Consider the following 13630-nt stretch of genomic DNA (forward strand, 5'->3'; position numbering starts at 1 on the left):
TTCTTTAACCGGAATCTTCGTGGTATAAGCCATCACTGCGAAACAAGTACTTATTTCATGTTCTTTTACTCTTCACAATCAATCCTGATAATTTCTGATATCCTGACTAAGATTTACAAGATAACCATAGCTTGCTTCAAGCCGACAATCTCCGTGGGATCGACCCTTACTCACGTAAGGTATTACTTGGACGACCCAGTGCACTTGCTGGTTAGTTGTGCGGGATTGCAAAAGTGTGATTGCAATTTCGTGCACCACTGACCCAGGAGTATTACGATTGGTGGCGTGGGCTTTCCATGTTAGGCACCTGTCAGGCGGGGAGGTTTTGGAGGATCCGAGGCTCATCGAGTTACCCGCCGACGTACACCACACTGCCAGCCAGCCGAGGGACGATCTCCACCTTCCCCAGGGCATGTCAAATCGGGGCTAGGCGTGCAATTGAGGTTAGGACGGATACCCGGCGACCTTCTCGGAGGGACAGGGGTGCTAAAAATTACAGACTGGGCAAGGGGGTTAGGAGGGAGAGAGTCAAGCCTCGTCGAGTGCATTTGGATGTAGAGTCCGACGACGAGGCGGAGTACGACCGACAGGAGGACCATGGAGACCTCCCATCAGACAGGAAGGATACACCTACATCTCCACCTGCTCCTCCAGCCCACGCACCACGTACTCTATTCGGTTCCGGAGAGCCGCAACATCAGGCCATCTGGGACACATCACCACCTGGTTGGCATGATGCAGGGTCATCCACCAGCCATCAGAAGGAGCAAATGGTTGACGAGATATTCTTCGACGACGCCTTCCAGCTTCACACCGCTGACCCAGCCTCGATGCAGCGCCTAGCAGTCATTCCAGACTAGGAAGGAGCAGGGTGTCGGACAGTATCAGCATCCATCTGTTTCTGTGTATACCTCGGCATGGATGCCATAGATATCTCCTACATCTGGATCGTCATACGGGGTGGGGGTTCGTCCGAGTGTCCTATCTGTCACACCACCATCATACGACTACTGGATGATAAACGTCAGGGTCAAGGGCTGCAAGCGAAGCTAGGTCTGTGGGGTCTGGTGCGAAGTTTAAACTGGGTTCGGACTGTGGTACCCACTTAGAACTTCAACAGCTTCCGCCGGGGAAGTGATCCATGAAGAACGGGAGAAAGATCGAAAAAAGGATAGTGCAAAAATACTCAGACCACTCAAAAGAGAAAAAGATAATGAAAAAATTTTGAATGTTTTTTCTAAATTTATCGTTCTAAATTTTTTAGATGCTACTTGTTTAGAGAGAATTTGCATATTTAACCGGGGAGATTGGATGGAAGAATTTTCGGGATGTGATGTGGAAAAACTAAAACTGAGTTTAGAAGAAATTAATGATTCCAAACCATAAGAGAGAGAAAAAAGTGTCCGCGTATAGTGTGTATTATGCACACTCTTATCAAGAGACTAAAATTCATTAACTATATTTTTTCATTATATAGTATTTTTTTACCATATGCATCTTTTATTTGTAGACCAACAAACAATATCAAACTAAACAACTTCCATTGAGCCAATGTATATGTATTATAATCTAACACAATAATAGGGTAATATTATAATTTGGGAAAGTTTTCACTTGTACCAGTGTACTTGACTAGTACATCGGTATTTAGTAATTACGAAGCATTTTGATATTGATTTAAAAATAAAGAAGGCTCAGATTTAAAGTTTAATTTTGACATGATCATGTAAATGTGTAGAGCACGATGAGGGAGTGACCAATTAGTCCATTATCCGAAAAAGGTAACTCCAAAGTGTTGTTGTGTGTCCTTGATATACGACCACGAACAAGTTGGCTAAGCGGCTCGAACCCGTGTGACTTAGTTGTGGGTGGAACTTCGTTACAGACTTACAGTGAATCTTCAATCGCCAGCCACGAACCTAGCATTCCCTTCCCACCGTTGCAACATCAACGTCTACCCCACCGCACCTACCACAACCCTGATGCATTGTCCAATGCCCCTTAGCATAAACAGAGGAATGCAAGTGTTCAAGGGCAAAAAATAGTAAATAGTGTCCTCTTTAACTATCCTCCTTTACAACAGCGCAAATTGCAGATATTACAAACGCTGAAATTTCATATTCATTATTTTCATTCTCCACTCCAATAAGCATTCAACCATGTTTCAGTGTCTTGCTAATTTCATTCCTTTTGTCTAGGAAATTATTTTTATTGCACCCATAGCTTTTTTTTTCCTACCTGATTATCCAGACACCTTTGGCATTATAAACATTATTTAATTATTTTTCTACATACATCCTGCTAGAACTCATTCAACCTATTTCACCAACGTGAAACTCTGAAGTAAAGCAAAAAAAAAAAAAAAAAAAAAAACTCTAAATTCAAATCCTATTTACTGGTCAAGTACCACTCATTGTTAATACTTAATAGTCTATCATGACTGCTAAAGAAACAGCCCATGAGCTTCAAATTGGTTATTACGTCCTTAACTGAAAGCACCTGCATTTTAGTTTGGTCATGTTCACTATCATTTCCGTCATTTCACTATCTAATTAGGGATATTTTAGGAATTGGGCCATATACTATTAGACAAAATTTAAATTATCTATATATTCGTATCTGGCATACCGCTGTTTCAATAAAGTGAATAAAACAGGTAAATTTTTTTTAATAATTTCATTATAACAGTGCTGATAATAATTCTTTACTATTAGTTAAAGAGGCTTCCACACTATGAAAAATGTATATTAATAAAAGAAAATGTTAAAAAGTTTGGCAATCGCCTGTGTGCCTTTAGAAGGATTTTTTATTTAAATAAATTAAATAAATATTTTATTTACTAAAATAAATAATTATAAAAATTATTACGAAAATACGTTTTTTAGCTTTATCTCATTTATAATATAAACGAGATAAAACAAGATAAAACTAGTGCACGTGATTAAATGAGATACGTGTATTTAAATAAAACTTTCCCTTCAAAAAGATTAAATTATTACGTTTTTATTATTATCGCATAATAAATCTAATTGTACATGTAAATAGATACTCTTACATATTTTATTTGAATATCAAATATCATGTATGAATTAAACTCTGATAAGTAACTTGTTACATTAACTTTTAAGTCTTAAATCAATACCATAATTTTAGATTAGGGACATTCTTAGATGCTTTAAGATTAAACCATAAAATAAAAAAGAAACTGAAAGTAATAAATGGAAGTTTTATTGCTTGCTGCTGCATCATACTAATATACAACATACATTCCTTTATAGTACAAATAATGTTACATTGTAATACTAATTTGAGGACCTTCAACCGCCAATTCATAATATGGAGACTCATCCAATTCCTGCAATGTTCCATCATCACCACACACTTGTATTATAAATTTGAGGCTATAAGTTCCAGAAGGAACTTTAAGCTCAGAAACATAGTAACATTTTGCTTGTGCCACTCCAAGGTACTCCTTCACATGTTCCAATCTTGAACTTGTACCTTCTTGTTTTGACGATTTCACCAAATAAACATTGTAGCTTCTGAATTGATGGTTCTTTCCGTCTTTCAGTTCCCAAGAAATTTGAAGACTAAGGATCTTTGAGCCCTGAGGACCTGGCGTCCATTTCATGTATTTGGTGTCGACTTGCCACGAAGAAGCCACAGGAAAATCTGACTTGTATTCTAATGTCTGGATTGAGATATGACCAAGGATTGCGAAATAATCTGACGTAGAAGCCGAAGTACTATCGCTGCTATCTGAACTGTATAGCCATCTCAACTTATTCGTCGGAGAATCGCATCTATAGCACACTGCATGGATTTCCGCTAGTGTGTATCCGTTCATTGTGATCGTACCTTGATTTATAACCCATCCAGGTGAAGGTCCTTTATTTCCATCTGTCATGATTGCTTTGCTGAAATTTCCAGAGAAATTGTTCAACGGTTGCGATGCAAGAAGTATATACTCTCTTTTGTTGGTGGTGGAAGTGAATGCAAGCTTAAGTCCCAGCGAAGAATTGCCATCAGATTTCACCTGCATTAGTCATGGACTTCGCATAAGAACTGGATGTAAAAGATGAGGATTAAGGTATTAATACCGAGTTGTGTGCAAATTATTTTGTACTTTTTTTTTTGTGTGTGTGTAATTGAACCAGCAATACCGCCATAAGGGAATCTTATTTCTACAAACCCGACTAACCTAACCTAGCTATGGTTGCATGAGAGTTTAGGACCTCGAATCTCCCAAGAAGAATTTTTGTTCCTGAAAGATCTCTCATTTTCCAAATTGGTCTTCAAGATTTTTTAAATCAAATTCATCCTTCAAAGATTTTAAGTTAATCACGTCAGTTCTTCCGTCACTTCCTTTGTTGATTGTGTCAAAATTTACTAATGTTGTACGTTAAGTGACACCACAAGATATACCTAAGAATTTTAATTGACTATTAACATAAATTTATAAAATTAGATTACTCTTGAGACATTAGAATCTCTCAATTTAGGGTTGATTTGATCTAATTTTATAAACTTCTTATGCTAGTCACCATATTCACTAATTAGGATTACTAAGTGTGTGTTGTGATATTACTTAACATTCCACATCAGCAAATTCTAACACTATTAGTAATGGAAGTGACAAAAAGATAACATGACTAACTTAAAATCTTTGAAGGACTAATTTGTTTAAAATAAATCTTTTGGAAAAAAAACGAGTGATCTTTCAGGAACTAATTTGACCATTTACTCTTTCCAGGGATATATACGATACTTTTGGTAATGGGACCAGGGTCCTCCGAAGTTTACCAATTTTCGTGCTGGTTACTAAGAATTGAATTAAATATGCATTGGCAGCTCTTTGAGGCTGAGTATGATGGCATTCTTTGAACCCAAGGATGTTAGATTGATGTGTTGTGTTCTCAGAAATTATGATAAAGAAGTTATAGCTTACAGAATAAGTTAAGTGGATGGGCAACTCGCTCAAAACAAACTCCGTTTCAAAGATTTTCTTCTCAAAGTGAGCATGCTCTTCAAGAGATCCTTTGAATGTAATGTTCCCTCCTCCACTATAAGATGATCCCTTCAGGCTGCAATTTTCAAGAACAACAGTGAATAATTTAGATGCTGTAAGAAGTAGATTTGAAAAGTAGCAATTCTATGTCATCTTAAGCTGGAAGAATAGGCAAGGAGGCATTCTATATTAGTTGTCATTTTAATGTTATGGAATTCAACATACATAACAATATTGAGGTTTTCAGTTAGATCATCCATTAAGTGAAAAAATGTTCAAAGGAACGGCCACACTAGTGATGTAAGACTAATAATAAACTATATCATATTTCTATTAAAGACAAGTCTCCTAATGACCTAATTCATGAGTTGTTCGGTTTTTTTATCGAACATTTACTTTGAACATAAGAATTACATATTTTGTACAATCCGTTACACTTCACCATTAAAGGAACATACAAAATATTAGAGATGCATTATCACTTACTCTGTAAAAACTTGAATAGGATTTGTAGAGTCAGCAAAATTGAGATGCGGCTGCGCACAAATATGAGTTAGATTATGTATAATAGAATTCTTAAACAGGTACCACAAATTTAAAATATTTGATGAAATATCATTTTCGTGTAATTGTTATGATTTTACTAAAATTAGAACTTTAAATATTAGAGTTGACAAACTAAGAACTCAAAAGAGAAGGCAGTTATATCCCTTTTCTAGGTTTATCCAACTATCAATACGGTACATGTTCGAGCCAACAATAAGAAAGAAGGTCTATTTGGGCCATGCCTGAAAGCCTTGGCAAGAAATGTTGCACCAAGTAGCATCCGACACAAGGTCTCCGTCCATTGAAATATGATAACCGCGTCCCTGAAAGTAAGAAAGAATGCTCAGATGTACAAGAAATAAAAAATGAGATTCTTCTAATTTTAATACAAGATTGTGGAGCAAATTGTTTATGCTTTGAAGTTACATGCATTAGATTTTTACTTATGTATTTATTTCTTTTTTGATGGAGGTGTAGTTCTAAAGTGTCTGTTTCCCATTTCTTTGAGGATATAATTTTTTTCTGCCCACCCATCAACTGTCTCAGAGCATTCACAGACTATCTTAGTATCATTATCAAATTAAAAAAATGAAACTCATTGAATAAAATGAGGGGAAAAAATGTGTGAAAGGGGGTAAATTTGTAATTATCTTAACCTGATCAAAATTTGTGTAGAACGGTAATACTCCAGGATGCTTACGCAATACTCCCCATGACTTTTCCACAAGATCCCACCAACTGCAACATAAAATGCATGGTAATAATGCTAGTGCTTGTGAGTAAGACATTTAAGGTTTGATCCTTCACGATTAAAATATAATAGCTAAGAAAAAAACCTGCTTGTTTAACACTACCATTATCCACACACAATTGAAAAAGGTAGAAGTCAGAAAAAAATTCTGGGACAGAAAGATGCATGATAAAAATAGTAACTCAGCTAAAATTTTCCACTTGCATTGATATTGTAAAATTAAATTTCTGCAACTTTAAATGGAGGAAATCACCAGACCCCAGAAAAAGAGCAGATGCACCAAGAAATTGGGATAAACCATTGAAGTTCCTTCCCATTCTACTTTCTGATCAAATAAACAGAGACCATAGAATCACCTGACATAATGCCACGATACACAATTAAAATAAAAGTACTAAAGTACCAAACTTCACAAGAATCCCACACATAAAACACTAACAATCTTCAAACTCAAGGGACTATCATTGTGAAAGACAGGGAGTCCGTGAGAGAAATTTCTGGGGCAAGCACACTATATATCCATGATACTTTCTTCAGAAAGATTACCAGATTTAGATGCTTCGAATTGCAGAGATGAAACGTATTCGTTACTCTCTTTTCTCACCTATAGCCCTCTATTCCATCTTCAATTTTAGGTTCATTTACATGTACAATGTTGGTCAATTCTGGCATTCGATTTTTCTCTTATGCATTATTGCATTATCATGAATCAACTTGGTCAACCTTGTGATATTTATATTAAACTTGTAAGCACCAAAATTACAATAATTATTAAGGTATCGGAACACGCATATGCAACGTAGTTACCTGTTATTAGCAGTCTCAAAATCTGGTGGTTGTTTTGTTTCATAGACCCATCCAGGAGCAAATATAGCAGCGGATACATCATCCTTTCTTAGTACGTCGAGAGCAACATTTACCTGAGACATTCATAACAAAGATTAATGAATGCAGTGGAAATAAGACCAAGAAAATCACTGAGAGACATCCCTGAGGGCCCCATACACTTTACAAACCATAAACCAAACTTGTCAAAAACTATTCTGCATCTCAACACTAACATGTTTGTGTCTGACTAAAACTTCAACATGTGTGGTGTATTATTCATAATTGCACCATGAATTAAGAAATAGGAGTAGCTGATAATTTTATTTTTGGTAAAGGATGTTTAGTCAGGGAAGTTGACCACTTCACTGTCAAAGAAGTGCACTAAACAACTAATCTGAAGGAAGTCATAACATTAAAAGAATGTCAACAATAGCGTCTTCATTACACCAAGACAAAATAAAGGTATTATGATGGTGAAAACATTGACAAGGGTAGAATGCTTGATGAACCATAAATATGCACAACAATTAACCCTATAAATGAACTTGAATGCGAAGATACAAGATGTATTTCATAGCCAAGCAACCCAAATGAGTGATAATTAGTTTGCTTAAAATTAATATTAGTACTATATTCGCTGTATACTGTTCATGCAACTTCCTTTTTTCCCCTTATTTTCATCCTAATTCCTAGGGTGCAATCTAGTCAGAAATGAAACATATTGAAAAAAGACCCTAAAAGGGACAGGATAACCACCTATGTAAAGTCAAACAGGCTATAAAATTCAGCTCCTATCTTATGTTCCACTCGGGACAGTCAAAATTGATTTCAATACAAGTTTGAAATTGAGGTAACAAACATAGATTATATTGTTATATTACAAAAATAGGTGAATACCACAGAACACTTACATTCCACTGTCCACCACCATATGTGTTCCTTCCAAATACATCTATTCCCATGTACACATCAAACCTCCGATCACTTGCAACGGCAGCAGAGAGGCTTGGATAGTTTTCCTACATGGTGCATCATAAAGTTAATTGAGGCAAACTGGTGACTGATCAAACACTGGAGTTGCAGAAGTAGGAGACAAGAAGAAAAGCAATACCTTCCATGTATAGTTAACAAATATCCCATCACATATGTCAAAGAAAGGCTTATTGTAATAGTTTAGTTGGTCTTGCCAATTCAGATCACCATCAACTGTAACACTGTCATACCTACAATATCAAGAAAACACATCGAAGTCAAACCTCGTCACCATCCACCACAATAGAATGTTGCTGATGTATCTTCCTCTACTTACCAAAGCACTACCGATCCAGGAACAGATGAATGCATCAATGACGATAAATGATCTACAAACTCTTTTAAGTTAGGAATTTGTCCTCGGTCCAAATTTACCTCCATATTTATCTGCAATTGACAAATCATTGACTGGACTACAAAATACGCAATTCTGTGAAGTATTGGAAAATAATTATGCATTTGATCAGCATGGGTGTGACACTGTGTATGTATGCAAAAGACTAGATATCTGCATCTAAGAAGCCATTCCAAAGTAGCATCGATCCATTTCTCTTCCATGAATTCTAGGTTTTACAAACTTCCATTAAAATACCAAAGTTAAGGATCCATTATAGTAAGATAACATCTCCTATTATTTTATCTGAAATTTATTTCCATCTCTATTTACAAAGTTCACTAATATATCAAATTAATTAGATAATAAAATTCAAATGGACATGAATATAAACTCTAAAAGCACAGATGGAGATAAGAATTTACTAGCCAGCCATCGAAGCCTAAAGTAACAGCAAGCTCCACCAGACGTTCTGCATACATTTGAGCAGACTCCTTTGTTGAAAGCAGCACATCACAGGCAGCTCTTCCCTCATCCCATTCGATGATGAAAGTACCCAGCACCTAAAGTATTAGAGGAAAAAGTAGAACCAACAAAGTTCAAATAAAATTGATGCAGTAAGTCATCTCAGAACTTATGCAATGGAATAATCTATTTTTCTTCTGATTCAAGCATGAGCAATTAGTAATGCCAGTAAACATCTGTGTGTGAGGGAGGGGAAAAACAAAAACTCACCTTTAACAATATTAATTATTTCAACCAAATTCAGCAATTACAGATCTTGCAAAGTTAAACCAAATAAAATAAAATAAAATCACCCCATTTCACCAAATTCAAAAGTAAGCACAAAAGCAAGAAGAGATTTTTGTTTAACATCCATATTATTAGACTCCATTCTAACATCCACTTCAACAGTCACTTCTACTTTTCACCTTTGAATCGTATGGGGTGACCAAATGACACCTACTTTTAAATTCTCAAATACCATCACTCCACATTCCAAGAACAATATCAGCCATAAGTGGCTAGTGAAGGTGGAACATGATATACAATCTAAATAAACTTGACCTATGATGTTAGAGCTTTATTCAACTAGCTACACTGAATCAAAATTGTATAAGTACCTTAACTCCGTGACGATGAGCAGTGTTAGTCCAACAAGGAGGAGGAATAGTAACCAAACTGTGTGAAAAGTAGACAAAAACATCGATCAAATGCCAATGCCAGATTGCATAAGCATCAGGGTTGGTCCCCCCTTGAACCCACTTGTCATCTAAGTACCCGCCTACATTACACCAATACAAAAATCCAAGTATTTCATACAACTATATAAGTATTAAGTACCATACACATATACTTGGTCACAAAGTTAAGAAATTTTCAGCTAGCATTATTTGGTGCAGATACCCATATGCAAGTATAAATTTAATTTTGAGTTTAAAACAATTTTACACACACACCCAATATGTAACATCACGTAAGCAAAAACAATTAATTTTTACATTTACCCAAAATAACGGATGTGATTTGACGACAGACATCAAAATTAAACTCATGCAAGTATATATAAAAGAAATGAACTTTTTTGGGGTGGATCATAGGTACCCACCTGCCATGTCATGACACACCAACAATCTTCTCCTATTAGGCAATGATGATGATGATGATGATGATGATGATGAAGCGGCATGATGTGACATTGGAAGCAAAGCAATGTTAAAAGGGTAGTGAAAGGAATTGAAGTAGGAGCGAGTTTTGAGATCCTCTAGGGTTTTGATTGGGTATGAAATTGGTACTGAAGGTTGCTTGGGATCGAAGAGTGGTGGTTGCAGAGGATCAGAGGAAGAAGGTTTGGACATGGTGACGAAGAGGTAGAGGGTTTGGAGTGTGGTGAGAATGAAGCGAATGATGTTTCGGATAGTGATTAAGATTCGGCGGTTTATATAGACTCGGAGAAGTCGAGGAATCATAATCATCATCCAACACCAACCCTGGCCTTTTGGTTTCGAATTTTGATGCTGCATTCATTGCTGCTGATGATGCTATCCTGCAAAATGGTTTGCCAATTTTTTTTTTAAATTATTCTTTTCTTCTCTCTTTTTGTAGTTTATTTTGTAGTTAATTTTTTTTTTAAAGGTAAGAGTAAGATTTAAACTCAAAATTTGTAGGGATAAAATAAAAGAATTATATCATTTGAATTATAATTTGTTTCAAATTGAATGGAGGAGGATTGGGCTAAAGGGTCCAAACTAACACGCCCCTCATGAAACTTTTTTTGTAGTTTTTTTCAAAAATATATTTGGAGTACATTATGTTTTTCTGGAGTACATTATGTCAAGATAAAGAAATTTTTTCAACCGAGATGTTAAATAAACATTATCTAATGAATAAAGGAGAAAAAAAAAACAATTAAGAGAGAAAGAAGTTTCAAAACATTAGTTACTGCTGTTCATAGAGAAGGTGGTTTGAAGAAAAATGATGTCGCCAGTCCTCCAACAATATGCCTGAGACAGAATTTCCTCAAGTTTCTGGAGTTGGTTCTCAAAGACTAAAGCATTCTGCGCCAACCAATTCTGTCATAGAAGGTAAGCCACCTGAGCACTTCTGATTTTGAAATTGGATTTAGATTTCTCAGCTTCCATAAATTCACTCCACCAATCCCAAACTTTAAGTTAGGGTCGCGGGAAATAATGCTTGCTACTGGGGAGCTGTTTCAAATTTAAAGAATTTCTGTACAGAAAATAATGGCATGCATCGGTGTTTCTGGCGTCGTCGATTGACAGTGGGAACAAAGGCTGCTAACTTGTGGTAATCTGACCTTTGGTGTTACTCTCATTTTCCATAAAGTTTTCTACATTTCTAAATCTGCATGTCGGGGATGGAGTGAATTCATTGGAGGATGAAAGAATTGGTATGCTATACTATACTCAGATTTTACCGCGTACTCCCTGAGTCTTCCTCTTCTGTGAATAGGAATTTGTTGAATTTGATAATCTGTGTCTAGTGGAAGGCTTTCATAAGAAGCTGGTGATTCCATTCTTCCTCGCCTGTGAATAGTTGTCTAACCCAGATAAGCGATTTATCTCTGCATTCACTGCAATGCGAAAGGGTGGTTGGTTCCTAAACCATGAATCTTCTCTGATTCTAACAGATCCTTGAATTGAAACTTTGCACTTAATTTCTTTTTCCAAAATTTTCCTTTCCTCCAAAAGACTCTGCCAAGTTGAAGATGGTCGATTTCCTGGATTGACTTCGAGTTGAGAATTGTATCTAAAGTACTTATTTTTGAAGATTTTGTAAAAAAGAGAATGTGATTTAGTCATCAACCACACAAAACTCCTTTTGTAGTTGAAATTTGAAAATGTACAGAAAATAATTTGTATTACCGTAATACGACGGAAACTTATATACAGTATTTATTAAATATTAATTTTATATAAAATTATATGTGAATTTTTATTTTATATTATTATATACTCTAATATTAACAGAAAATAAAAGTGAAATAATATTATAAATAACCAAATAAAAAATCTGGCGGTGTCTAAATTTAATTATTTCATTCGCGTAGTTATTATCTCTCCGAAGCACGAGTATGCTTCACATTCCAAAAGATAAATGAGAATCTTGCAAACGAAAGTTCAATACTGTTCTAGAATCTGTTTTTATTTGAATATTATTATACTTTCGGTGGAGAGTAATGAAAAGCCAAAAAATTCTTAAAATCTTGCTTTTAGTGATTGACCGATGACTTAAATTTACTCTGAAACCTGCTATGAAATTAATGGTGGTCCCAAAAGATGCCACCGCAAGCTTACCAACCTCAAGCTTTTATTAAATAACTGTTTGTGTTTATCTTTATCCAACATTTTGGAGGAAGACGTTAGGATTGTTTAAAAAATTTTAATGCTATAGAATAAAATTAAAAATAGTTAAAATTAAATTAAATTTTAGTGTTTAAAATAAATTAATAAAATTATTAAATTTAAAAAATATTATTATTAATTAAAAAATTAAATAATTCTTCATAGTTGATTCTAACAACAAACTAACAATAAAAAATAAACATAAACTATTAAGAATCAATTTGTTGAGTGGTCTAACGAGGTAACAAGTAAAACAATTAGTTATTAATGATAAATTATAACAACTAATTCATATTATTAAAATAGAATAAAATTATGCTACTTTTTGTTAGTTTTATAATTGACATAACTTCACTTGAAATATTTAAATGTATTGGCAAATATTTGATGTCATTAATCTAAGTTAAACACATAAAATTTATATGTGTGGATATTTTTTAGAGAAAAAGTATAGGTAGACAATGAGAATACTAAAACATATGAACAATGGATATGTCGGATGTTCAATTCAATAGGTATGCATATGATTATGTTCATTATTTTTAATTGGAAGGTTATTTCTTTTGATTCGATTTACTCATGCACAGTTAATAATGGCTGGATGTTCAATTCACTAGGTGTGCAGATAGTTATCCTAATGTTAAAGTTTAGGAGGTAATTTGGGAGTATAGTATTTTTTTATTTTATTGAGTTAATTCTAGAACTCATTATTCATATTGTTTATAAAAATCATTATCTACCTAGCAAAACTCTTTTTTAGATCTAAATAGTAGATCTTTTAAAAAATATATATATTATATTAAGTGAGTTGAAGAAAAGAAAATAGAAGGAAACAAAGGTGGTGCGAAAAAAGAGAATGTGTATTACAAGATAAGAGGCTTTCAGAAAAAGTAAGTGTAAAAAATTAAAAATGAGTAATTAAATTATAAAAATATTTTAAATATTTTAAGTTTTAAGTGAAATCTCAAATAGAATAAATTTGAAATAGAATAAATTAATTTAAAAAAAACAATAAAATTAAATTGAATTTTATTTAAATTAATTTTATTTCAAATATTGGAATTGAACATAAAAATTGAATTCCAAAACGTTTTTAAACACTATAAACTATATTGTCACTTGATTTAACACTTCATTAACGGTAAACTTTCCTTGTCAAAAATTTTTTGCATGTAAAATAAGAAATAAAAATGGTCTCTTTTAAATTTAAGCATGAATTTTCTTTTTTTATTAGCAAACATGGCAAAAATCCAAAGAAATAAATT

At 34.2% G+C, this 13630-nt stretch overlaps 1 protein-coding gene across 1 annotated transcript; it reads right to left on the reverse strand.

Moving 5' to 3' along the window:
- Positions 1-3206: 3206 nt before the first annotated feature.
- Positions 3207-11696, reverse strand: LOC107469390 (cytosolic endo-beta-N-acetylglucosaminidase 1). Its single transcript, XM_016088773.3, has 13 exons — positions 10943-11696; positions 10109-10546; positions 9624-9784; positions 8925-9062; positions 8443-8552; positions 8245-8356; positions 8045-8152; positions 7113-7225; positions 6211-6292; positions 5797-5877; positions 5495-5544; positions 4949-5084; positions 3207-4036 (listed from the first exon to the last, which is right to left on the reverse strand). Exons 2-13 carry the CDS (start codon positions 10521-10523, stop codon positions 3290-3292), a joined length of 2253 nt encoding a protein of 750 aa, XP_015944259.1. The 5' UTR covers positions 10524-10546; positions 10943-11696; the 3' UTR covers positions 3207-3289.
- Positions 11697-13630: the final 1934 nt, after the last annotated feature.

This window comes from Arachis duranensis, chromosome 10, assembly GCF_000817695.3.
Source record: "Arachis duranensis cultivar V14167 chromosome 10, aradu.V14167.gnm2.J7QH, whole genome shotgun sequence".
NCBI lineage: Eukaryota > Viridiplantae > Streptophyta > Magnoliopsida > Fabales > Fabaceae > Arachis > Arachis duranensis.